Source organism: Vulpes lagopus, chromosome 22 (assembly GCF_018345385.1).
Source record: "Vulpes lagopus strain Blue_001 chromosome 22, ASM1834538v1, whole genome shotgun sequence".
Lineage (NCBI taxonomy): Eukaryota > Metazoa > Chordata > Mammalia > Carnivora > Canidae > Vulpes > Vulpes lagopus.
In genome coordinates, this window is record NC_054845.1 from 9639986 (window position 1) to 9667775 (window position 27790).

At 36.1% G+C, this 27790-nt stretch overlaps 1 protein-coding gene and 1 pseudogene across 7 annotated transcripts in view; one reads left to right on the forward strand and one right to left on the reverse strand.

Annotated features, from left to right (window-relative positions):
* The window catches only part of SGO2 (shugoshin 2), a 55833-nt gene extending 33758 nt beyond the window's left edge, over positions 1-22075 (forward strand). For 6 of the 7 annotated variants that reach the window (XM_041737757.1, XM_041737758.1, XM_041737759.1 and 3 more), the window contains 4 exons: positions 8581-8714; positions 10216-13383; positions 15534-15684; positions 17321-18758. In XM_041737757.1, the coding sequence (XP_041593691.1) occupies positions 8581-8714; positions 10216-13383; positions 15534-15684; positions 17321-17348 (3481 nt within the window). In that variant the 3' untranslated portion in view covers positions 17349-18758. Of the gene's footprint in view, positions 1-8580; positions 8715-10215; positions 13384-15533; positions 15685-17320; positions 18759-21740 lie in introns of those variants that run through there. The other variant, XM_041737761.1, reaches the window with a different exon arrangement.
* Positions 1482-2576, reverse strand: LOC121480839 (annotated as a pseudogene).
* Positions 22076-27790: the final 5715 nt, after the last annotated feature.

Genomic DNA, 27790 nt, shown 5'->3' on the forward strand with positions numbered 1-27790 from the left:
GTTTGTAGGCCTTTAATTTTTTTCTTACCTTATTGCAGTGACTATTTTTTGTTCAATAATGAATAAAAGTAGTAATGATGGGTATCCTTATTGTGTTTGCCTTATCTAATGTTATGTTTGCCTTTGGTATTTTGTAGATTCTTCTTAACAGATTGAAAACTTCCTTTGTACTCCTAGTTTTCATGAATGGCTTTTTAATTTTATCAAATGCTTCTTATGTCCTATCAAGACCATATTACTTTTTTCTCTTTTCTATTATTTTTAATATTTTTTCTATTAATATAATGAATTTTAAGGATTGATATTTAAATATTAAATCAATATTACAGTTCTACAGTGAACTGCTCCTAATGATACATCCTTTATATATCACTAAATTTTACTTGATTATTATTTTTTTGTTAAAGATTTATTTATCCATTCCTGAGAGACATAGAGATACTTGATTATTTTTAAAGTATTTTTCCTTGTATGTTAATAATAAAGATGTTTTATAATATTTCATTATTAAAATAATTTGTCAAATCCTGGTATTTATTATGCTGGTCATAGTAAATGAATTGATAAGTGCACTTATTTTTTATTTTCTATAAGTATTTGTGTAAATATATTTTTTTCCTTTAAGTGTTGGGGAGAAATTATCCAGGCCTTTAGGTTTTCTTGTGGAAAGGTTTTTTTTTATTATATCCTATTTTAATAGATACAGGAATATTCTGATTTTCTATTTTTTCTTGTGTCAAGTTTGTTATTTTTTCTGTTTTTCCATTTTATCTAAAATATCAAATTATTAGCATCTAATTGTTTATAATTCCTCTAGTTACATCTTAAATGTTTGTAGAGTATGTAGAGATGTTCTCTTTTTCTTTCTTAATATTGAGTGTATTTTATCAATATTTTCTTGATGAGTTGTGTTCTAGGGATTTATTAGTTTTATTCATCTATGCAAAATGAATCCTTTTTTGGACTATGTAGATCTTTCTTTTTAACATTTGTTTCCTGTTGCATTTAATCTGCTCTATTATTTCTTTCTGTTTTGCTTTTTCTTTCTTTTCAATTTAAAAGTTTTATTATTACTGCTATTATTTGTTTCTTGAGCTAGTTTAAATTATTAATTTTTAGCCTTTCTTTTCAAAAAAAAAATTTTTTTAAAGACATTTATTCAGCGTCATGATCAGACTATTACATTTAGCAATCAATAGCATGGGTGCAAAAAAAAAATCTACATTAAAACCCTTTGTTGGAATGCTTTACACTTTCCACAGAACAGAAACTAAAATAACCTGTTAATACAGTTAGTCACAAATACAGTCCTCGAGTTTTTTGCCCATACACATGAGTATTGTCTAAAACATGTCTTCTTTGTAGCAGCTAGGCCCTGCCACCACTGTGCTTGGCTGAGTTCACAAATCTGTTGTAACCTGTAGCTTCCCTGTCACTTCTCTGGCTCTCCTCTCCTGCTAAGCTTTGTTTCCTGGCAGTAATTAAAACCTTCTGCCACTGTCATAGCTGCTGCTGCTGCTGGAACCGCCATAGCCACCTTGGTTTCGTGGTTTGGCAAAGTATTGGCCTCCACCACCATAGGGGCCAGAGCTTCTGCCTCCAAAATTTCCTCCTTTCATGGGTCCAAAATTTGAGGATTGATTGTTGTAATTGCCAAAATCGTTATAGCTTCCGCCACCTCCAAAGTTGCTTCCACTACCACCGCCATAGCCGCCTCCGCCTCCTCCGTTGTTATAGCTGTCATAGCTCCCACTCCCGCCATAGCCACTGCCCTGGTTTCCATAACCCTGTCCACCACTTCCATAGCCTCTGCTTCCTCCAGAGTAACCAGGGCCGCCTCCTCCATAACCACCATCATTACCAAATCTGTTATAGCCATTCCCACTGCCACTGAAGCCACCTGGACCACTGAAGTTCCCTCCACGACCAAAGTTGTCATTCCCACCAAAACCACCTCCACGACCACCACCAAAGTTTCCAGAACCACTTCGGCCTCTTTGGCTGGATGAAGCACTAGCCATCTCTTGCTTCGATAGGGCTTTCCTTACTTCACAGTTGTGGCCATTCACAGTATGGTATTTTTGAATGACAATCTTGTCTACAGAGTCGTGGTCGTCAAAGGTCACAAAAGCAAAACCTCTCTTTTTGCCACTGCCTGGGTCAGTCATGATCTCAATCACTTCAATTTTCCCATACTGTTCAAAATAATCTCTTAGATGATGTTCTTCAGTGTCTTCTTTAATGCCACCGACAAAAATCTTTTTCACAGTTAAGTGGGCACCGGGTCTTTGAGAATCTTCTCAGGAGACAGCCCTCTTTGGTTCCACGACTCTTCCGTCCACCTTGTGCGGCCCAGCGTTCATGGCCGCGTCCACCTCCTCCACGGTGGCCTACGTGACGAACCCAAAGCCTCTGGAGCACTTGGTATTGGGGTCTCTCATTACCACACAGTCCGTAAGCGTCCCCCATTGCTCAAAATGGCTCCTCAGACTCTCATCGGTTGTTTCGAAGCTCAAACCTCCAATGAAGAGCTTCCGCAGCTGCTCGGGCTCTTAGGGAGACTCTGACTTAGACATGACGGCAGTGGGAGGGGAGACTTTAACGATGCTTTACTCCGCAGCGTCCAGGGGCAGAAAGGAGTAATCTAACGAACGTATCTTCAAAAATATTTTTAAGGGCTTATTTAGCTGCACCACACAATTTTTGATGTGCCATATCCTTATTACCATTGAGTTTAAAATATTTTCTACTTTCTATTCTGATATATTCTTTGAATCATGGATCATTAACAAGCATATTAAATTTCCAATCAGCTGGATATTTTTTTTCTAATTACTTTTTTTTGCTGATTTCTAGCTGATGTCCATTGTAGTTATGGAACATGAATCAAATGATTTTGATCTTTTGAAATATATTAATATTTGCATTAGGACACTGCTTGGTCTAACTTGGTAAATATTTTGGGTACACATAAAAAGAATACGTATTTTGTGGTTGTTGGATACAGTACTTTGTATCAGTTGTGTCAAGTTTATGGATTATATTGTTCGAAATTTCCATACCCTTCTTCTGTCATCTCTTCTATAAGCTACTGATAGAAATGCATTAAAGTCTGCCACTATGATTATGGATTCATGTATTTCTCCTTTTAGTTTTGTCAGTTTTTGCTTTACGTGTTTCAAAGTTCTTAGTAAACACATTTAAGTTTAGGATTGAGGGATGCCTGGGTCATTCAGTGGTTAAGCATCTGCCTTTGGCTCAGGTGATCCCAGGGCCCGGGAATCAAGTCCTACATCAAGCTCCCTGCAAGGAGCCTGCTTCTCTCTCTGCCTATGTCTCTGCCTCTCTCTCTCTGTGTCTCTCATGAATAAATAAATAAAATCTTTTAAAAAGTTTAGGATTAATTTGTTTTCCTGATGACTTGTTTTATCAATATGAATTACTTCTAGAAATGATTCTTGCTTTAAGTCTACTTGTCTGATACAGCATTTCTCTGGTTTTCTATAACTTTACTTTTAAATTCTGTTAATTTAAAATGCATATAAGTTCTTTTTAAAAAATTAATTCATTGTAACATCTTTTAATTAGAATATTTAGTATGTTTGCATTTAATATCATTGACGATATAATTGGATTTATATATGCCATCTAGTTGTTTTCTATTTGAGCAATCTGTTTTATATTGTTTCTCTTCTTTCTTGATTTCTTTGGAAATAAAATGTTTTCCATTATTTTTCTTATCTATTAACTTGTTATCTTCTACTGTTCTTTTATGAGTACTCTAGTGACAGCAACATTCATCCTTAGATTTTTTTTTAACTCTCATACATACATATATTTTATAATCCCACAAATTACTACTTTCATTGTTTTGTGTAGCCAAGATTCATTTAAATCACATACATATTTAACTTTTCTATCTTTTTCATAGTTTCCTATATTTTTAGTTGTATACCCATTCACAGTTGTTTTCCTCAGCTTCAATGAGGTAAAATTCACAAATAAACTGCTTTCATTTTGAGATTCCTTTTTAAGATAATTTTTCTAATACTGAAAGAAATTCTTTTTATTTCTTTTAATGCAGGTCCTGGCAATGCATTCATTCAGCTTTTGTTTTTCTAGGAACATACTTATTTCATCTTCATTTCTGGAGTATGTTTGCAATTACAAAATTTTAAGTTGGGAATTATTTTTAGCAATTTAAAAGTGTTATTTTATTGTCTGTGGCATCTGTCTTTTCTTTTGAAAAGTTAGTACCTTTTTTGCAAATTGAAGAAAAACTTTCCTCTTTATTCTGGTTTGCTTAGTGTTTTTATAATGAATTTATATTGAATTATGTCAAATTTTTTTTCTGTATCTGGAGATAATCATGACTTTTCTCCTTTATATCTGGTTTCATCCATGTTTTTTATCAGTTTTTTTTCTATTTCATGTTTCATTGGTGACTGCTCTTTATTATTTCCTTTATTCTACTTAGTTTTAAAAAATGAGATCTACTTCATTTATCAGTGTGGTGACTTCAGTTTATTTGCATTAAAACAAACTTCTGTCTCAAATTCTACGTGGTCATGGTGTATTATTCTTACTATATATTAATAGATAAGATTTTATAACTTTTCTTTAAATTTTTTTATCTGTATTTATAAGGGATATTGGTCTATAATTTTCTTACTGTATCTTTGATGAGTTTTAATAAGAGTTGTGCTGGCTTTGTAAAACAAGATTAGAAGCATTCCCTCTTTCTCCATTTTTTGAAAGAGTTTGTACAACTGGGATTTCTTCCTTAAATGTTTGAAAGAATTAAAGAGAGAACATATTTGGACCTGAGTTTTTAATTATTAATTTGATCTCTTAAATAAATATAAGGCTTTTCAGATTTTTTCTATTATTTTCAAGTCAATTTAGAAAATACTTGTGTTGGGACGCATGGGTGGCTCAGTGGTTGAGCGTTTGCCTTTGACTCAGGGCGTGATCCTGGAGCCCCACATCGGGCTCCTTGCATGGAGCCTGCTTCTCCCTCTGCCTATGTCTCTGTCTCTCTGTCTCTCTCTCTCTCTCTCCATGTCTCTCATGAATAAGTAAATAAAATCTTAAAAAAAAATTTGTCTTTCCAAAAATTCATCTACTTCTTCTAGGCAGTCAAGTTTATTGGTATAAAGTTGTTTATAATATACCCTTATTATTCTTTTAAAGCCTGTGACATCTGTAGTGAGGTTCTTTTCTCTCATCGTTGATATTGGTAATTTGTATCACTTTTTTTTTTTAAATTTATCAAGCTAGCTATATTATTGTCAATTTTATTGATCCCTTTAGAGACTCAGCTTTTGGTTTCATTGATTTTTTTTTTTAAAGATTTTATTTATTTATTCATGAGAGGCACAGAGAAAGAGGCAGGAGAAACAGGCTCCCTATGGGGAGCCCAATATGGAACTTGATCTCAGGACCCCGGAATGATGACCTGTGCCGAAGGCAGATGTTCAACCACTGAGCCACCTAGGTGTCCCAGTTTAATTGATATTTTTTGTCAATTTTTCTTTCATTTCATATTTCATTAGTGTCTGCTCACTTTTTTTTCTGTTTAAGATTTTATTTATTTATTCATGAGAGACAGAGAGAGAGAGAGAGGCAGAGACACAGACACAGGCAGAGGGAGAAGCAGGCTCCTTGCTCCTTGCTCCCCTGATGTGGGACTCGATTCCAGGACTCCAGGATCAGGCCCTGGGCCTAACGCAGGCGCTAAACCGCTGAGCCACCCAGGAATCCCATGTGTTTGGCATTTAAATTTTTTTTTTTTTTTTTAAAGATTTTATTTATTTTTTTTTTTTTTATAATTTTTATTTATTTATGATAGTCACAGAGAGAGAGAGAGGCAGAGACACAGGCAGAGGGAGAAGCAGGCTCCATGCACCGGAAGCCTGATGTGGGATTCGATCCCGGTCTCCAGGATCGCGCCCTGGGCCCAAGGCAGGCGCCAAACCGCTGCGCCACCCAGGGATCCCATGTGTTTGGCATTTAAATTTTTTTTTTTTTATAATTTTTATTTATTTATGATAGTCACAGAGAGAGAGAGAGGCAGAGACACAGGCAGAGGGAGAAGCAGGCTCCATGCACCGGAAGCCTGATGTGGATTCGATCCCGGGTCTCCAGGATCGCGCCCTGGGCCAAAGGCAGGCGCCAAACCGCTGCGCCACCCAGGGATCCCATGTGTTTGGCATTTAAATTTTTTTTTTTTTATAATTTTTATTTATTTTTTATGACTGAATAAGTTTCTGTTGTTTGGCAATCCCTGGATGGCTCAGCGGTTTAGCACCTGCCTTCAGCCCAGGTCATGATCCTGGAGTCCCGGGATCAAGTCCCACATCAGGCTCCCTGCATGGAGCCTGCTTCTCCCTCTGCCTGTGTCTCTGCCTCTTTCTCTGTGTCTTCCATGAATAAATAAATAAAATCTTAAAAAAAAAAAAAAAGTTTCTGTTGTTTGCATATATCTTATTTTGTATATCCATTCAGTTAATGAACATTTGTGCTATTTTTACTTTTTGACGATTCTGAACAGTGGTGCTATGAACATTCATGTAAAAGTTTTTGTGTGGACAGTTTTCAGTTTATGCCAACAAGTAGAATTACTGAGTCATATAACTGTATAACTTTTGGAGGTGGTGCCAAACCATTTTACAAAGCTGCTGCGTTGTTTTACATTTCCACCAGCGAAGTATTAGGGTCACAGTTTCTTTGCATCCTTACCAATACTTGTTATTATCTATGCTTTTGATTATAGCCATCTAGTTGGTATAAAGTGGTATTTCATTTTGATTTTGATTTTGATTTCCTTGATAATATTAATAATATTGAGAATTCTTTCATGCTCAATATTTTCATTTGAGCATGTTTTCATGAGTGTTTTTTTTTTTTTTTTTTTTTTTTTTTTTTTATGATAGTCACAGAGAGAGAGAGAGAGAGAGAGAGGCAGAGACACAGGCAGAGGGAGAAGCAGGCTCCATGCACCGGGAGCCTGATGTGGGATTCGATCCCGGGTCTCCAGGATCGCGCCCTGGGCCAAAGGCAGGCGCCAAACCGCTGCGCCACCCAGGGATCCCTTCATGAGTGTTTTATATCAGGAACATTCTCTATTGGTTATCTTTTTCCCTTGAGTTTGAACACTTTTTTCCTGTTGCATTATATTTTGAATAATACTGGATTATATGCTGGACATGTGAGTCCTATGTTATAGAAAGTCTGGATTCAGGTGTGTTCCTCCAACAAATTTGTGTTTTATTTTACTAGGCAATTACCTTGTCTGAACTCAAACTTATTATTTTCCTGTAAGTGGCAACATATGAAATCTCATTTTAGTTCTTTTATCCTTAGCTGGCCTGGTTGGAATCTTCCTCACATATGTATGATTTTTGGGTCAGCCAGAGATGGGGAGGGGAACAATTTACACACAAAATTTGGGTCTCCCCTCTCTACCTGTTATTTCCCCATCACACATACTTTTGCATCTGTCTTAATTGTTGTTAATTCTTACCTTGAATCAGTAAGAATATAGATTTCTAACTTTTTAAAAATGTGGCACTGACTGAGGTTGTAAACTCACCTTTTTTTTAAGTATCACTCGCTGTTTATTATCTATTTGCTTTTTGTTTACTCTCCAGTTACTTTAGGTATTTTTTAAAAATATTTTATCCAGAATTTATAGTCATTATGTTTGATAGGGCTGATTCAAAAATAGCTATTCAGCCATTATCAGAAACATAACCTCTTAAATATCTGTGATGTGTTTGGCATTTAAATTTTTTTTTTTTTATAATTTTTATTTATTTATGATAGTCACAGAGAGAGAGAGAGGCAGAGACACAGGCGGAGGGAGAAGCAGGCTCCATGCACCGGAAGCCTGATGTGGGATTCGATCCCGGGTCTCCAGGATCGCGCCCTGGGCCCAAGGCAGGCGCCAACCCGCTGCGCCACCCAGGGATCCCATGTGTTTGGCATTTAAGACAAAATCTTTATCATTGGGGCATATTAATTCTCATTCTTTGAATTCAATGTCAGTTTAATTATTTCTGTCTGTTTATATCTCCCTGCAGCCAAATAGATTTAACTACTCTAGGAATATGGCCTTAGTTTACATGGATACCTTTTGGCACATAGGAAACTTTAGTTCACACTTAACTTTACATACAACTGTACTTATTGAAACTATAGAAAAGTTGTTGGTTATTCCATAAAATTAACTGTAAGAAAGCTATAAATATTATATGAGTATTTGTTAGTATGTTTGAAGTTTATTTGTTTCATTAGTATTATTACTCTTAATAGCCCAACCAGTGGTTATATCAGTTATCTCTTTTTAAGGCCACTGGGGCTCTGGGGTAAGAAGCATTCCTGTTTTATTCCAAGTTCTATACTATTAGAAACTATCTCTTTCCTACCTATAATTGTCTTCATTGAACATAAAAAGATACCAGAGTGGGCTTATGGTTGGATCTTAAATAAATGGCATATAAAAAGAACTATGTATGTAATTTTCTAAATAATTTTTGTAAAATACAAAATTCGTCATTCGTTTCCACCTGCATTTAGGGTTCCATTAACTTCAAATGATGATGATGATGATGATGAGAAAGAGAAAGAGAAAATGCAATATGATGACAGTGCTATATCAAAGATATCACCTGATATTCCCTCTTCGGTATCAACAGGGCAACCTTTATCAAGTCAGTATGATTTGTAATTGTTATTTCTTAAAGAAAATAATCATAATATGTGTGGTTTAGATGATTCAGACATATTTTTTCTATTTTTGATATGTTTCCCAAAGGTAAGATTTAAAAAAAAATTGTAATATCTATTAAAAAGTTAAATTCATCAGACTTTTTTGCTTGAGGCCCATGGTTTATAAACAGTTAATAAGGTAGCTCTCTTATGTTATAGATTTGCTAATAACTTCCATCATTTAAAACTACTGGTGAAAAATGTAATTTTATTGTATTTTTTTTTTCTAAAATTTTATTTATTTATTCATGAGAAACAGAGAGAGAAGCAGAGACACAGGCAGAGAGAGAAGCAGGCTCATCACCAGGAGACTGATGTGGAACTCGATCCCAGGAGCCTGGGATCATGACCCAAGCCAAAGGCAGATTCTCAACCACTGAGCCACTACCCAGGTCCCCCTGAAAAATTTAATTTTTAAATAAACATGCTGATAAATATCAGATCCACAGTGGCCTAATGCTGTTATTCTGCGAGCAGTATTTAAAAATGAGTCAGCCTTGGGATCCCTGGGTGGCTCAGTGGTTTAGCGCTTGCCTTGGGCCCAGGGCGTGATCTCGGAGCCCCGGGATTGAGTCCCATGTCGGGCTTCTGCATGGAGCCTGCTTGTCCCTCTGCCTGTGTCTCTGCCTCTCTGTGTCTCTCATGAATAAATAAATAAAATCTTTTTTTTAAAAAATAGAGTCAGCCCAAAGAGCTTTTCTTGGTATCTTTTTAGTTTACAAATTGAAAGATGCCATATATTTATTTAGTTTCATCTTCTCCTTTTCATAGACACACAAAAAAAAAAAAATTGGAGGGACCTAAATAGATTTTGTTACTTTTTCAGGATCAAAGCCAAAGCAAAAACTTGAACCTGGGTAATAGTTGAGCCACAGGAAATGATGATACTTACGTTTTATTTACACAGTTATTTCTAAAATAATCCTTCAGGGGAGTCTGGCTTATGTATTTATCATAGATTTGCAGATTGGATTATAGAACCATAAGTATATTTGATTTAGAGCTTAGAATTGTTTTTCCTTTATAAAAATTTATGTGTGTATGTATAATTTATATAAACTTTAGTTGCCTGCTGATTGTCTTTCAATAGTAATACTTGTCAGACTTATCACTGTTATTTGGGTTCATTTGCTGGCCTCCTCTGACTTTAGAAATGTAAGTTAGTGGCTCTACCATCAGATGTATTCCACTCTACTGTTGGGGCCAAGGCAGAGTGAATTCTTAATATATATTGTCCATAAATACAATGTAAAATGTAACTTATGAATACTCTGGTCATTTCTACTTTATTTTTATCAGCATAGATTCTTTGTAAGTATCTGAACAGAATACACTATCAGGATCCTTTCTGTGAAACAGCTTGATTTTTACTCTGTTTGTTTAAAATAACAAATTCATTGTCATTACTTCTGAATTTTCTTTCCCTTTATTTTTTCCACTCAGACCAAAATTCCGTTAGTTCTCTAATGAGTGAGATGAAAAATGCCCAGTTGATCAGCCACAGAAAGGAGAAGCCATCTCTCAGTAATGTAACTGAAAGGAAGAAACATGTATTACCTCAGGAATTAAATAATCCTGTCAGTCCTCATATGACAGATTTAGATCAACAACACATTTCAAGTCCAGAATTAAATTGGAATAATAAGATAAATGATCATACTAATGAAAAGAATATTGAAATGCAAGGAAACATCCAATGGCTTCCTGTCTCATCTGAGTCTACAAGCGAACCTACTGCAGAGTACAAGAATCCATTTCAAGGTAGTGATGACTTTCAGTTGCAGAAAACTGTGTATGATGCTGACATGGATTTAACTGCTAGTGAAATAAGCAAAATTGTTACAGTTTCAACGGGCACTAAAAATAAAAGCAATAAAAAATCAAATGATTGTGAAATAAAAACTTTCAGAAAAGTGAGGGATTCAAGCTCTGAAAAAAAGAGAGAAAGATCAAAGAGACCATTTAAAAATAGTTCAGATATCAATATTGAGGAAAAGATTGAAAATGGACCAGAAAAAAGATCAGTTATCTTGAATGGCAAAGGGGATTCAGACGATCCAAATTTTATGTTCAATACTGAGCAGCTGACTCAGTTGAACATACTGAAGAAAGTAACCCTTCATGATGACTTTGATCAAGATAAGAGACAAACTACACAGTGTAATAAAAAAAAGAAAATACATGTAACAAATGAGCAAGAAGAAGCATACTCTTTCTCTCAAAGTTTAGATAAATTCCATCAGGAGAGTAAATTTAGTATGGGTCAGAGTTCTCTAGCTTGTCATAAAAGTAAAGCTTCTAGACAGACTGTGATTTCTAAGTTAGAAAATGATAACTTACTCTCAAACCAAAAGAATAAAGAAACCACTTCTGAAAATCCAGAAGTCACAAGTGAATTTCAAACAGCTGATCTTTCCACTAAAGATAATGAAAGTTTATATGATTATGAGGCCCAGAATATGTCAGATTTGAAAAAGCATGTCACTGATATGCAGCCTGCTCAGCAAAATGAATCAAAAATAAATGAGAAGCTTAGGCAGAAAATAAATCGGAAGACAGAAATAATTTCTGAAACAAACCAAATATTTAGGGATAGTGCTAAAGTTGTGCATGGCCCAGGAGAAGGTAACTTCTCCTTCCAAACCCAAGTGAATAAAGAAATTATTAGAAACCTAAAAGCTTCAGATGAGTTTCAAAAACCTGCTCTTTCCACCATTGATAATGGAAATTTGTATAATTGTGAGATCCAAAATGTATTGGATTTGCAAAAGCAGATCACTGATGTGTATCCTGTTCAGCAAAATGAATCAAAAGTTCATAATCTTAGGCAGAAAGTAAATCGGAGGACAGAAATAATTTCTGAAGTGAATCATTTAGGTAATGATAAGAATGTGTATTGCCCAGAAAAGGGTAATTCTTTCTTCCTAAGCCAGAAGGATAAAGAAATCGTCCCTGAAAGTCTAACAGACCCAAGTGAGTTCCAAACACCTGCCCTTTCTACCAAAGATAGTGGAAGCCTATATGATTATGAGACTCAAAATGTTCTGGGAGTAGAAGAGCATGTCTGTGGTATGCAACCTGCTTGTCAAAATGAATCAAAAATAGGTAAGAAGCTTAGGCAAAAGGTATGTCAGAAGACAGAAATAATTTCTGAAAGCAACCGAGTATATGAGAATGATGACAAAGGTACACATGACCCAGAAAAAGATAACTTACTTCCTCTTAACCAAAAGGAAAAAGAAATCATCCCTGAAAACCTAAAAGACTCAGATGAGTTTCAGAAAGCCGATCCTTCCAACAGAGGTGATATGAACCTAGGTCATTATGAGACTCAAAACATTTTGGGGGTGAAAAAGCATGTTACCTATATGCCACCTACAAAGCAAAATGAATCAAAAATAAATAAGAGGCTTAGGCAGAAAGTAACTCGGGAGACAGAAATAATTGTGGAAATGAACCAGGCAAATGAGTTTAAAAAAAAAGGTATTCATGACCCAGAAGAAAGTAACTTCTTTTCTCTAAATCAAACAGGTAAAGAAACTATTTCTAAAAACCTAGAAGTCACAAGTGAATTACAAACAGCTTGTCTTCCCACTCCCAATAATGGAAATCTATATGATTATGAGGCACAGAATGTGTTGGGTTTGAAGAAGCATGTAACCGATAAGCAACCTTCTCAGCAAAATGAATCAAAAAATAAGAAACTTAGGCAGAAAGTAAATCAGAAGACAGCAATAATTTCTGAAAGGTATGAAACATATGGGGATAATGATAAAGATGTACAGGATCAAGAAAGCTATACAAAAGATCTTGCTTTTCAAGTAAATAAATCTAAACAAAGACTTGAATGCCAAAGTATTATCCGTGGATGCTCTATGGAAATAGATAGTAATGAAAAGGAAAATTGTGACCAAACTTCAAATCCTTATAAATTAGTTAAAAAGCATGGGAAAGAATCATCAGGCAAGTCCAAGATTTTGGCAAAAGGTAAAAACAAATGTATTTCACAGTTACCAGATTCTTTACAGACATCTGTCTCCTTAGAATCAGGTTTAAAATATATTACTAATGAAGCAGATTCTGATCCTGATAAGCACATGGACCTACAGGAGAATCTGAAGCAAAGCCCTACAACTCTGAATGAAAAAAGAGATAACCCCTTTGTGGAAGTGGTAAAAGAAGAAGAGTGCCAAGACAGAAAAGTAAACAAAACGTCATCTAAATCAAAGAAAAAGAAGATCATCTATCCTTCTTCAGATAGCCATAAGGTGATGCAGATAATATCTGACACTGACCCAGGAATATCAGTTGAATCTGGACAAGATGCTAAGGAAAAAATTTCAGAAAATGAGGAAGTTGTCAAAATGAAGCCAGAGTTTTACACAAAGGCATTTCAATCTTTTTCTCAGGTATATTCACCTAACATACAAGATTCTTCCTTTAAGAGTGCTCATGAGGATTCAGTGCCTCTGAGTATTTCTCCTAGTAAAAATTTGATGATAAAAGAAAATTTTGCCCTGGAGAGCTCACCAATCTTTCAAATAAGTGGTGATGTACATGAGAAGATGAAAGGGATGAAATTCAACCAGAGAACACAAAAATCAGGAATAGGTAGGTTAATGGCTGAAATGATCAAATTTTAGAAGTATTTTCTTTTTTCAAACCATTAAAGTATTTTGTTATAACTGATATTTTTATGGAGTTAAAAACAGTATTTAGCTGTGTAACCTGGTATATAGAAACTATAAAAAATTTTAAAGAAAGTGTATTATTTTAGGAAAGATAGCAGAGTAGTGTCTTGGATATTTAAAACCTAAAAAACAGATTTGGCCTTTACCACAAAGTTGTCTGATTTGGAGTTTTAGAGGATTAAAAAATCAGTAATATCAACTCCCTTTCCTCAGAATGCATGTTTCAAAATAGCAAACAACAAATAGATGGTAAATGTGATAAATGCTCTAATTAAAGCATATATGTGCTAACACATATTGGGAGTGATTTGGACCAGAGGACATGAAATACGTAGCATTTTAGGCCCTAAAGGATAGGTAGGATTTTTATCTTTAGTGTTTACTTTTATTTTCTCCCAGTTATTAAAATAATACTCATTGCAGAAAATGGAAAGTAGAAAATCAGGAAATTGTAGGAAAAACAATCACCCAGAAGAACTGCAGTCAGCATTTTGGCATGTGCAAACAGAGTTCAATCTATGGAATTTAAATATATGCCTGAAGTCATGCTGTATGTAACATTACTTATCCCATTTTTCCCCTTATACATCCAAAGGATATTCTTTCATTATTAGAAATTTTATGACTTTGGACTTTCCCATATCAGTCAAAATTTTCTACTGGGTGACTTAACATTTGAATATATATGTGTGTAGAATACTAAAAATTTTTTCCCATTTTGAGAAATAATTGACATTACTGTATAACTTTAAGGCATACAGCATGATGATTGGATTTACATGTATTATGAAATGGTTACCACAGCAGGTTCAGGTAATAGCCATCATGTCATATGGATACAGTAAACAGAAAAGAAGAAAAAAGCTTTCTCCTTGTGATGAGAACTCCTAGGATTTACTCTCAACTTTTTTTTTGAGAGAGAGGGTGTGGGGTTGAGGAACAGAGGGAAAGGGAGAAAGAGAATCCATCCTAAGCAAGCTCCACACCCAGCACAGAGCCCAGTGGCGCTGCTTGATCTCACAACCCTGAGATCATGACCTGTGCCTAGTCAAGAGTCAGATGCTCAGCTGAGCCACCCAGGCGCCCCCTCTTAACTTTCTTATATATCATAAAGCAGTGTTAGCTGTAGTCATCAGGTTGTACATTGCATCCCTAGTACTTATTTATCTAAGTTTGGATGTTTGTACCTTTTGACTGCTTTCCTCTTATTCTCCCTTTCTCCACCCTCTGTCACCTCTGGTAATCACAAGTATGATCTCTTTCTGGGTTTGGGTTTTTGGTTTTTGGTTTTGATTTTTTTGTTTTGTATTGTTCCCTGATGTAAATGAGATCCTACAGTATTTGTTTTTCTGTGTATGACTTATTTCACTTAACATAATGCCTTCAAAATCCATTTGTGCCATCTCAAATAGGATTTCCTCATTTTTTTATGTCTGAGTAATATGCATCTAATATTAATATACATGTACACACATGCCACAACTTCTTTATCCGTTCATCCATCCATGGAAACTTAGATTGTTTCTATGTCTTGACTATACATAACACTGCTATGAACATGAGGGTACAGGTATCTTTTCAAGTTAGCACTAGGATTTTGATAAGGCTATTCCACGTAAAACGAATACTAAAACAAAAGTGCAAAAATCCAGAGTTCTAGTACATGATAGAGGACTGGTCAGCCGTCTTGCATCTCTAGTCCTCATGGTACCTTTCATAGAGTAAGCAATCGATACAAATGTTGAATGAATGTGTAGTATGATTCTGTGACTAGAGTTGACCTATAAAGAATTTTTATCAGCCTATATGTGATTTCAGAATAAAAATGTTATAATCTACTTTGATAGTTTAAAATTTTAAGTCTCTTTTCCCCTCATTTTGAGGAGAAAAACTTATTCACAAATAATTTCATTGCTATTATAGTACTTAAAATTATAGCTTGATTATTGTTATGTTTAAAAATGTGCTACCAGCAATTTGTAAACCACTATATCCCATATCTATTTCTATATAGAGATATCCCATATATCCCACATTTATAAATATTTGTGAAAATAATATTCTTTGCAGGTTGTAGAACACTACAGGACTTGACAAATACCAATTTTGTTTCAAATAATGCTGCTAAAGCTGAAAATAAGTCAGAAAATCCATCTTTAGAGCAACCAAGCCGGAGAAGAAGGTGTACTCCTCTCTATTTAAAGGAGCCAAATCTCAAAAGGTAAGTATTTCAGTGATATTAAAGTGATTTCAGTGTGATATTATAAACTATGTGCTTTAAAAGAAATTCCTGCCTGATGAGTTAGTATTTGAACACTTCTCAATATCGGTATATTTTTGACATACAATAATCACAGTTATAATCTGGGTAAGATTTGAAGAAATGTCTTCTTTTATTCTTTAAACGGGCTTTATAAAGAAACTTTGTTGCCTATGATTTGCAAACCACTATTTCTATGTCTCTTGTCTTCATTTGTACTCTACCTTGTTCCCTAGAGGAATTCAAAGTGGCTTATTTGTTCTTTGGCCTTAAAGAATTTCTTTCTCTTTTTTAAAATTTCAAACACAGGGTGCCTGGGTGGCTCAGTCAATTAAGTGTCCAACTCTTGATTTTGGTTTCGGTCATGATCTCAGGGTCGTGAGACCGAGCCCCAGTTGGGCTCCGTGCTCAGCGGAGAGTCTGCTTGAGATTCTCTCTCTCCCTCTGCCCCTACGTGTCCCCATGTGTGTATGTACTCTTTCCCTCTCTCTAAAATAAATAAATCTTTAAAAAATATATCAAACCTCAACAAAGGGAAAATAGTACTCTTATTATCCATCCTGAGCTTCAACTGTTACCAGTATTTTGCCTTATATATTTTATCTATCCTTTTTTGTTGTAGTATTTTTAAAACAAATCCCTAATATTGGGTCATTTAATTCCAAAAATACTTCTGTGTGTATCTCTTTTAAAAAGGAACTTCTTAACAAAACTAGATAACAGTAATCACTCAATTATCTGGCAACAATGAATTAGCAACAATTTCTTACTGTCAACTACCCAGTAGGCAATCCCTATTCAAATTCCCTTAATTATTTCAAAAAATGTCCAAATGCCTTTTACATGTGTTCTATGGAAAATCTCACTTTTTAAAAGAATAAATGAAGGAGCCTGTTTTGCAGAAATCAGTCATATTTTCAAAAAGAGAGAAAACTATCCTTAAATTTTCTTATCCTTTGCATTGTGTCAGTATTTACTTCTTTTATAAGATGAAAGGCATTGATGGTTCTGACAGATATTTTGAAGCAATAACAGGTATATTTCCACTGCTAGTGGGAAAGCCAAAGGATACAGCTATTTTGCAAGACAGCTTGGTGGTCTTACAAAACTTAAGGTACCCTTACCATACAGTCCAGCAGTCACACTCCTTGGTCTTTACCCAAAGGGGAAAACATGTCCATACAAAAATCTGCACATGGATATTTATGGCAGCTTTATTCACATTACTAAAACCAGTAAGCAACCAAGATGTCCTTCAGTAGGTGAATGGAGAAATAAACTATGATATATCTAGACAATGGAGTATTACTCAAAGCTAAAAAGCATTGAGGTACCAAGCTATGAAAAGACAAGGAGGGCCATAAATACAGTTTATTAAGTAAAAGAAGCCAATCTGAGAAAACTACTTATTGTATAATTCCAAGTATATGACATTCTGGAGGTAAAGCTATGAAGACAGGAAAAAGATCACTGTTGTCTGGTAGGGATAGGGGAGACAGATGAATTAGGTGGAACATGGAGGATTTTTAGGGCAGTGAAAATACTCTGATATTATGATGATAGAAACATGTCATTACACATTTGTCCCTACCCTTAGAATGTACAATACCAAGAGGGAACCCTAAGTACACCATAGGCTTCAACTGATTGTGATGTGTTAGTGTGGATTCATCCTTGATCCAGTATATACAATGCCTGTGAGTAATTGACAGTGGGGACGGCTGAGTACAGGTAAGGGCAGAGGGCATGGGGGAAATCTCTGTACCTCTCTCTCAATATTATTGCAAACCTAAAACTGCTCTAAAAAAATAAAGTCTTAAAACACACACACACACACACACACACACACACACACACAGGATAGCAATACAAAGGAGGGTAAAACAGAAACAAAATGAAATAAAAGATCAAGTGGTTTTAAAAAAAAAACAACTGTCAAGCTGTAATTCACATACCATGCCTATCATCATAAAACTTCAGAAAGAAACCCCATGCCCTTTGTGTGTCGTTCCCATACCCACCACCCTGCCCCCAGCCCTAAGCAACGATTCACCCACTTCCTATCTCCATAGATTTCCCTGTTCTGGATATTTCATATGAATGGAATCATGTAATATGTGGTCTTTGTGACTGTCTTCGTGCACTTACCATATGTTTCTAGGGTTTATCCGTCCATTATATATATCAGTATTTCATTTCTTTTTAGGACTGAATTAAATTCTGTCATATAGATAATAACCACATTTTGTTTATCCACTTGTCTGTCAAAGGATGTTTGGTTGTTTCCATCTTTTGGTTATTATGAATAATGCTGTTATATCATTTGCAAGTCTTTGTGTCTACATAGGTTTTCTTTTCTCTTGGATATATGCCTCCTTATTGAATTCCTGGGTCATATGGTAACTCTGTTTAATCATTTGTGGAACTGCTTAGACTATTTTCCAAAGCTGCTGTCATTTTACATTACCACCAATGATGTATGACGGTTCTGATTTCTTTAATTCCATGCCAACACACTTGTTATTATTTGACTTTTTGATGATTCTAACCATAGTAAGTGGGTGTAAAGTAGTATATGAAAGTTTTGACCTGAAGCTCTCTGATGACTGATGATGTTGAGCATCTTTTCATGTACTCATTGGCCATTTGTGTATCTTCTTACACAAATGTAAGAGTGTAAGGCTCAGTCAGTTAAGTGTCCGAGTCTTGATCTCAGGTCAGGTCATGATCTCAAGGCTGTGAGTTCAAGTCCCGAATTGGGCTTCACGCTGGCAGGAAGCGAAGGAAGAAAGGAGGGAGGTAGGGAGGTCAGTCTATTCAGATCTTTTTCCCTTTTTAAAATTGGTTGTCTTTTTTTTTTTTAATTGAGTTGAGAGTTAAATTTTTTTATATTAAACTAAACTTAGACTTAGCAAAGAGTTATAAAAATAGCACAAAGTTTCCTCTCCCAGCTTTCCCTTATTTTAGCACCTTACCCACAGTACAATGATCAAAATTAGAAAATTAGCATTGGTATAATACTATTAACTAAACTATAGATGTCCATTAACATCCTTTGCTGTTTTAGAATCCTATCCAGGATCCCACCTTGCATATTGTTGTTGTTTCTCCTTAGCCTCTTCCATCCTATGACAGTTCATTTCTTCCTTTCCTTTTATGACTTTGACACTTTTGGAGACTATTGGTCAATTATTTTGTAGAATATCCCTCAGTTTTGTCTGATGTTTTTTCTTTTTTTGTGTGTGTTTGATGTTTTTTTCATCATTACAAAGCAGTTATGCATCTTTGGTAAGAATTCTACAGAAATGGTGTGCCATTTGCATCATTTTAAGGGGTTTATCATGTCAGGATGTCTCAATAATGTTAACTTGGATCACTTGATTGAGGACCATGGTGTCTACTGGGCTTTTTTCACAGTAAATTACCATCTTTTCCTTTATAGTTAATGGACACTTGGGCAATCACAATGGGCGATCTTATTTGTCACCATGCATTCTATTTTTCGTCAAACATTTGCTTGCTAATTTTAGCATCCATTGATGGATCTTGCTTGCAACAGTTATATTTCTGCCCAATAGTGGCTTTCTGTTTCTCTCTTTCCTTCAGCATTTATTAGAATTCTATAAGGAAGAACTGTCCTTTCTCTCTCTCTCCTTCCTTCCTTTCCTCCCTCCCTCCCTCCCTCTCCCTCTCTCCCTTATTTATTTATTTATTTATTTAGTTAGTTAGTTAGTTAGTTAGTTAGTTAGTTATTTGTGTTTATTCTATCAGTTAAAATCTAATACTATCAATAGTTATTCCATTGCCCAGATTATTCCGGCTTGGCAATTAGGAGTTCCTTCAGGGTGGCTTCCTTCTGTGTTCTTTCAACAAGACTTCATAATATTTTGAGCACTTCCTTCTTTTCTGACACAAGATGTTCCAGGCTTATCTTAGAGTTTTTCCTGCCCCAGCCACCAAATCAGGTACTTTTGCAAAGAACCCAGTTCCCCTGAAGAATTGTGTTTAGAAACCAAGATCTGGGCATTAGTTATTTGTACTATGTATATAGTGTTATATTAGCTATTGCTGCACAACAGTTGTTACCTATAAACCTAAGAGCCCAAAACAGCATCCATTTCTTATCTTTCCATTTCTGTGGGCCAGAATCTGGACTAGCACACTGAATTAGGTACTCTATGGCCCAGGTCATGATCCTGGGATCCGGGATCGGAGATCAAGTCCTCCCTGCGTGGAGCCTGCTTCTCCCTCTGCCTATGTCTCTGCCTCTCTCTCTCAGTCTGTGTCTCTCATGAATAAATAAATAAATCACACAAGTATATTTCCTTGTAGTTACAGGACTGAGGGCCCCAGCTTCTTGCTGTTGGCTAAAGGCTATCCTCAACTCCTAGAGGCCACACTCAGCTCCTTGCCAAGTGGGCCTCCCAAAATGGCTACTTATTTCAAAGCTAGCTAGAAAGTCTCTAGAGCAAATCCTTTAGCAGATAGATTACTATACAATGAAACGTAATCTTAGAAGTGAGACATTCTATCACCTTTGCTGTCTTCTATTGGTTAGATTGAGTCACAGTTCCTTAAAGAGGCAGTTATACAAGAGCATGAACATCATCCTGAGTGTGGTGGCAGGGATCCTTCTTAGGGTCTGGCCACCACCACCAATACCAGGGGATATTGCTGTTAGTTAGGTCCTCTCAGCCGACAGAGCTAGGAAACATACACATGCATACTAATCCATGCATACACACACTTTTATATTTCTCTATCTGTATATTAAGTAGAATCCGTGATGAGTTTATATATTGATAACCTCTGATTCAAAACCACAGCGTTCATTTTTGCTTTACTTATTCATAATTTCTTCATCAGTGAGAAGGCTGCCTCTCATTATAAGGAAACAAAAGCCAAATCCCACCCCACCCCCCACCCCCCAAACATATCTATTAGCTAGAAGAGAAGAAGAAAGCAAGCTCTTATCAGAGACTGAATGAGAGCAGGAACACAGAAAAGGTAGGTGGACTCTGAGACTGGCTTTTGCCTGAAGGCGTTTACCAAACGAGGTGAACCTAAGTATTGAATTCACAGTATTATGGGGCTGGGGCAGAAGGTATATCCCAGGGTTTAGCTAAAATAAAGTCTAATAGTAGATCACCTTCAATAAAGTTGAGCCTACCCTCTCAGTAGGAGAGCAAACTAAAAATAACCTTCCCATCAGCTTTTTTAAGCTCCAGGAAATAATTCTGGCACTGAATTGAGAAGGAAAGAAATCTTCTGAGAATTCATAATCAAAATCAAACTCTCATGCATTGCAGCTGGAATTTACAATTATCTGGAAGTCACAGAAAACCTTAAGCTGAAAATTTGTATTAGTCCATGAATTGTAGTGCCCCCTGTTGTCCATCAGAAGCAAATGCAAATATTTTCTAGAGTTCTTCTCAGTCCTCTCAACAAATTTTCCACAGGTAGAATTCCCAGGGAAATAAACAGATCACAGTAAACTAACAGGTACCAGCAGAAACAACTGATAGAATTAGATACAGAATGTAAAGTGTGAGCATTTAATGTTTCAGTAAAGGAGAGACTTGGAAATGAATAAAGGTGTTTAGAAAAATACCTTTACTATGAAGAAAAGCAAGGAAGAGATGAACACAGTTCAGGATAGCAGTTACCTGTTGGGGAACAACAGGGATGTGATCAGAAAGGGGCACACTTGAGGCTTCTGAGGTGTGGTAGTATTTTATTTCTTACCTAGGTGATAAGCACATCATTTAATTACTGTTTTTAAGTTGTACATTTTCATATATTCTATGTATGCTGAAGTTCATAATAAAAAGGAAATATATAGTAAAACGTAAAAATCTAAGCTGGTCAATTTTTCTTAAACCTTATTTTATAATTCCTACTATCATAGAGTATTCCAGATATATGATGCATCAATTTTATTCTCCATGCTTCATAGCAAAAGCATCAGCTTTGAGTTGTTAGTATTTTTCATCTTCCTTTTTTTTCCTACTTTGCAGGAAGATGAGAAGATAAGATATATTTATGGATTCTGTTTTTTTTTTTTTAATTCAAACCATACCAAGTCAAAACAGGGATATAACAAGATTCCAGAAGATGAAATGAATGCACGATGGATGCTTTTTTCTGCTCCTCCTTTTCATGAGTATTAATTTATCCATTCTTATGTTTACATATATGTGTTTAAGATAGCTATTTTGTAATATTAAACTTCTGAAGTCATTTGGTCATCCTGTAACTTATGTTCCTGTTTTTGTAAGCTTCTTTCGACCTGACAGCCTTCAACTAAGTAAAAGCTGTTAACCTTTTAACCAAATAAAATGTGTTGTAAATATTTTTGCATTGGTTATCTTGTTGCATACCAAGCTATCTTGTTTTGTTGTGTTTTTAAACCATCCAATATATTTGAACACCTAGAAGATTTTAAAAGCTGCCTTGTGCCCTTGGCCAGTTTTCTGGGACCCTTCATTCTTACACTTCAGAATTACCTGTTAGGTATCAGTTTCTGTATTATTTCCATTCTGTGTAATCTGATGACTTGACTGAGGGGCTTAACCTTTCAGGCTCTTTTAAATTTGGTTTTTCTAACTTTATTTTAAAAATCATTTACTATACTAGTAGAAAGTAAGAAATCCTATTCAGATCTGATAAGATCAATGAACATAACTTACTGTATTTAAGTGACAAGTCAAATTCTATTGTGCCTAGGTAGAAAAGCTTGCTTAGATAATGTCTGACAAATGAAAGGGTAGATTCAGTGTTTCTAACAAACACTTCAGATTATTCTGGAGCAGACTGTCCCAGGACCAAACTTTGAGGAACTGCTGTAGGAGTGCAAAGTCCCATAGAACTTACTTATAATGTCAACAATGTGGGTTGAATGGAGAGGCCTTCTTAAAGGAACAGTTTATACAATGATTAAGAGCTTGGCACCCTGACAGTCTTTGTTCTCTTTCCTGCAGACCTATTACTTGGAGACTATGGACCTCCAAGAGTTACTCTCCAGTATTATATTTTTTTTCCTATTGCTTATTTCTATTTTTCCTCCTTGCAAATTGTTTTTCAATTTATGTAGCCAAATTTATCAACTTTTATTGCTGGTGGAATTTGGTCACAGTAAAAAACAATTTTCCTACTTCCAGAGTATAAAGAACATTTACCCATGGTTTCATTGTGTTCTTACATTTAAATTTCTGACTCATGTGGATTTTTTTCTATTATATGGGATATGAATGCAATTCCAACCTTTTTCCAAATGATTCCCCCATTAATTAGAATAAATGCCACCCTTTTTTATGTTGTATTTCCATGTGCACTTAAATTTATTTCTCCATTTTCTGTTTTATTAGTCTGTGTGTGTGTTTATGCCCCACTACCATCCTCTCTAGACGTTAGGAGGAGTTTCAAAGTTTCCCTCCTAGAACTTTTACATACTTCTTAATAAGTTTATGCTTAGGTATTTTATTTTTTTTCTTGGTAACATAAATGGAACCTACCCTTTGATTCTCTTACCTAATTATTATTTGCATATATGTGTTGATTATTGATTTCTGTATGTTAATTATACCCATTGTTTGTAGTACTTTCCAGACATATGTCCTGAAAACTAAGCTATCTTTTACCTCTTTTTTTCCCTTCCAAATCTTATTCCTCTCATTGCTTTCTTTTGTCTAGTTAATTGTATGCCTGCTACGTTAAGTAGCATGTTAAATGGTAGTGAGAAGACTAGGTATCCTTGTATTGTTACTGATTTTCATGGGAATGCCTCTGGTTTTATCCTAATAAGTAAGATGCTGGATTTTGAGCTGGTTATGTATAATTTATAATCACATTAAAATATTGCCTATCAATTATTTTATTGAGTGTTTTTTGTAAAAATCGTGCATGAGTGTTGAATTTTTGTCAAGTGACTTCTGGCATAGATAGAGATTGTATGAGTCAGGGTCTAGCCAAGAGAGAGACCACACTTATTTTATAAATTGTTAGCCACATACTAGAGAGTTAAACAAGAGCTAAAAAGGCAGAAGGGACCACTCGAGTGTCATAGAGAAAGTAACTATGGGAGGTATCTCAGGGGCTGGGGAACAAAGAAAAAAGGTTGGAATTTCTGAAAGCTGAAGGCTTAGAGAAAGAGTTCCAGGGTTCGGGGCAAGTGTACAGGGGGCAGTGCTGTTTCCCTTGAGAGCGATGACAGGCCTGGCCTGATAATGTGGAAAAGCTGCAGACTAGACTCACCTGTTGTTTCTGAAGTCACTCATTCCTGCAAGGGTGGGTCATTCCTGTGATGATGCTGGCAGGAGCAAGAAGCAAATGGGAAGGAACACGTTTCTTCCCACCCCCACCCCCCCACCTGCAGTTTGCTTCTATCTCTTCATATTGCCAAAGACTGAAAGGGAGCCTGGCAAACCTAAAAATGGGGTTTGCAAAGGCCTGGCTTTAACAAAGTGGAGTGAGATGTGGATTTGAAGCTGACACGTAACAGCTTAATAATTAGCACCATGATATGTGATGATTCTCCTTTGATATATTCATAGAACAAACTATATTCACTAATTTGTTAATACTATAACATTCTTAACTTTCATGGAATAAATTCCACTTTTTAGTATGTGCTAGTGATTGTCTCTCACCTCCAAGCCCATCTCTACAATTTGCTATGTGATGCTGGAACTCTACAAATCATATATTTTCTTTGCTAGATGACCTTTTAAGCTTCTTTCAAACAAGGGATGATAGAAACAAAATCAGAAAGAGGGGACAGGACTTGCTGTTCCTTGTTTGCCTGCTTTACCTATCAGCGTCACCTCAGCCATGATGATGTACTCCGGGGCAGCAGTTGGTTTGTCACCGGTTGGTTTAGCATTCCTAGAACCGGCCTCATTACACCCCCATGGAGGTACTAGCACTCCTTGGGCCCTGCCCTCTCATAGGCCTCAGGCCTCGCTCCTCAGGGAGTCTCCTTCAGGCTCCCAACATGTCACAGCCATCTGTGCCACAAGCCATCTTTGAGAAGAGTTCCTACTCCTGGATGCTCTTTATTTCCTAGCTCCTGAAGTATTAAACAGTGGCTGAGCAGTGGCCTCTTCCTCAGTCACCGAGGTTCTACTTTACAATAATCCAAGCCTCTTCCTGTTATTACCCAGCTGGTTCCTGGGTACCTTGATGGAGGGAGTGCAAGATGATACAAACTTTATAGAAAAGATTTTGACAGTATCTAGCACAATTATATAGGCATACACAATCATACAACCCTGTAGTCTCACTTTTAGGAAACTAATGAAAATTTTCTTGAAAAAATACAAAACTTTCACAGGCTCCTGGGTGGTTAAGTTGGTTGAGTGTCCAACTCTTGATTTCCGCTCAGGTCATGATCTCAGGGTCATGAGGTCAAGCCCCACATCAAGCTCCACATTCAGCAGGAATTCTGCTTGGAATTCTCTGTCCCACCACTCTGCCCCTCCTCTCTCTCTCTGTCTCTGTCTCTCTCTCTCTCTCCCTCTCTCTAAAATAAATACATCTTTTAAAAAATGTTTCACTCTGTATCGTTTGCAACAGCAAAAATGGAAAAGGAATAATCTAATATCACTAGAAGACAGCTAACTCGAAAACCAACTGAAATGAATGAAAAATGCTATCAAGTTGGTGACAGAAATACTCAAATCTTACAAAAGGTATTTTGAATTTGTATCTTTATTAGGGTATAGTCTAAGGGTAAAAAGAACTATCACAAAATCTTAAACTTTCATTTACTAGTCTCATTGCTGCTATAATATTGATGCAGCTACTTTGAAATCTAAGGACAGATTAAAGCTATTAGATTTCAGAATCTTGCAGAAACTTCAGAATCTGGTTGCAGAATCAAATTCTGTAATCTTAAATCTTAATTAGAAATATTAGCATGAACTTGTGCTTTTTCCACTTTAAAAAAAGTTATGAATGGTCTAGCTCTGTCCACTAATGATGTCTAGAAACAGTGACAACTAAGTAGCAATGAGTACTTCTAGCATCTAGATTGTGGTTTCTAAATACTATTTCCCATCACAGAAACCAGGGCTCTTTGGAGAAATTGCTGATTCCTAGTTTGCAAAAGGATATAAACAAGGTGAGCCAGGGATGTCTTGTTCCAGAAAACAAGGACATTGTTAAAAATGAATGTGAACATATCAAAAAGACACGAGTTCCAATTTAAAGGTGCTTCCATTGTTCTAAGATGGGACAAACTGAACATTAGTATGAAAGATTGTAACTGATTAAAACACATTATACAAAAGTCACAAATTCATAATGATACTCAAAAGAAACAAAAACACTGGATGCTCTGAAAATGTGTAAAAGAAAATAATAAAGATGTATTTTGCCTTTCAGGTATTAATTCTATTTGTGCATAGTCAATGGTCTCGTGAATAGTGATACTTCTGTTCAAAACTATCTCAGCTGAAGAATGCTGAAGGAATGTTAGAATTAGGAAAATTACTATTTTGCGACTCCTAATAAAATACCTGCTTCAGACAGTGGTCAGCAATGGTTGGCAAAACCACGAAATGAGATGTTGATGGAGAAATTCATCAGGAAGAGATAGCCCATCGAACCCACCGATCAATCTTAGCATCATTAAGAATGAGACAACTGGGGACGCCTGGGTGGCTCAGTGGTTAAGCATCCGCCTTTGGCTCAGGGCATGATCCCAGGATCCGGGATCCAGTCCCACATCGGGTTCCTTGCAGGAAGCCTGCTTCTCCCTCTGCCTGTGTCTCTGCCTCTCTCTCTCTCTCTCTCTTTCTCTGGGTGTCTCTCATGAATAAATTATTAAATAAAATCTTAAAAAAAAAATGAATGAGAACTGGACACCGTAAGCTTCCTGGTGTGCTGCAATGCAAAGTGTATGGCGCCACCTGCGAAGTATTCTTATTACCTCCCCAACTCCAAAATGGAACTGGAATTTAATCAAGGCTTTAGATCGATAGGCATGATGTGATTTGAAATTTGGGTCCAGTAGCAAATGGCCAGGAAAGAATTCTTAAGACGTTTTTAGTACAAAAAGGTGATTTTATTATTGCATGAGGACAGGATCTGTGTGCAGAAAGAGCAGCACCTGCGAATGTGAGCAGCGACTGACTATATACTTTTTAGTTTGTGGAGGGAGGGCGGTAGAGAGAACTAAGTTTCTAAGGGATTTCTGTATGCTGAAAGCAGAGTTTTACAGGACCTTGAAGATTTAACTATTGTCAAGATAAGGTTGCGTTTAGTCTAACAGAATATAAACATTGAGGCATTAAGGCAGCCATGACTCTTTGAGGAATGTCAGGCTCTGCACGTCTCAGGTATCTATCTATCAGTATGCTGCAAGCTGTAAGGAGATTTAATTTAAGCTACATTTCTCTTGCTTTGTTTTCCTCATCATTTTCCCCCGTGAACAATTTTGACCCTTAAATCTTTACGGTTGTTGAGGGTGGAAGGTCTTATCTTCTGTAACTTCTTCTTGCTGAACAAGGGCGTAGAGATGTCCCTACTTATGGGTCAACATGTCCTACATCAGTTGAGGATGTAGGAGTTACAAAAGGCAGAGGCAGCTGAATCTGAGCTAGACAGCATATATGAATCTCCCTGAGTAAAAAGGTCCATCTGTTGATGTGCAGTTACTATAGTGACAGAGTCTCAGCACCAAGCAAAAAAATATTGAATTAAAATAGCTATAAGAAGTCCAACAAAGGGACCCTTTATAGTTGACCGGAAGTAGTCCCCCTCCAAACTAGGAACTTAACCAATCATTGAAAGAGAGGGAAGGATTTTGTATAGCCTCAGTTTGAGTACTCATATTTTCTAGTAGTCCTGTGATGTTTTTATGATATTTCGGGATGTATACACAGCATTCCGTTTTAAGAATGGCACGTGTACCTCCTTGTGCTGCTGCTAGGACATCTAAAGCCATTCAATTTTGTAGAACCACTTGCACATTTGTGTGACCTCAGTATTAAGAAAGGAGATGATGTTTTATGAATCATTGAGTGCTTTTATGATATATTTAATAAGAGCTTCCATATGCCAAATT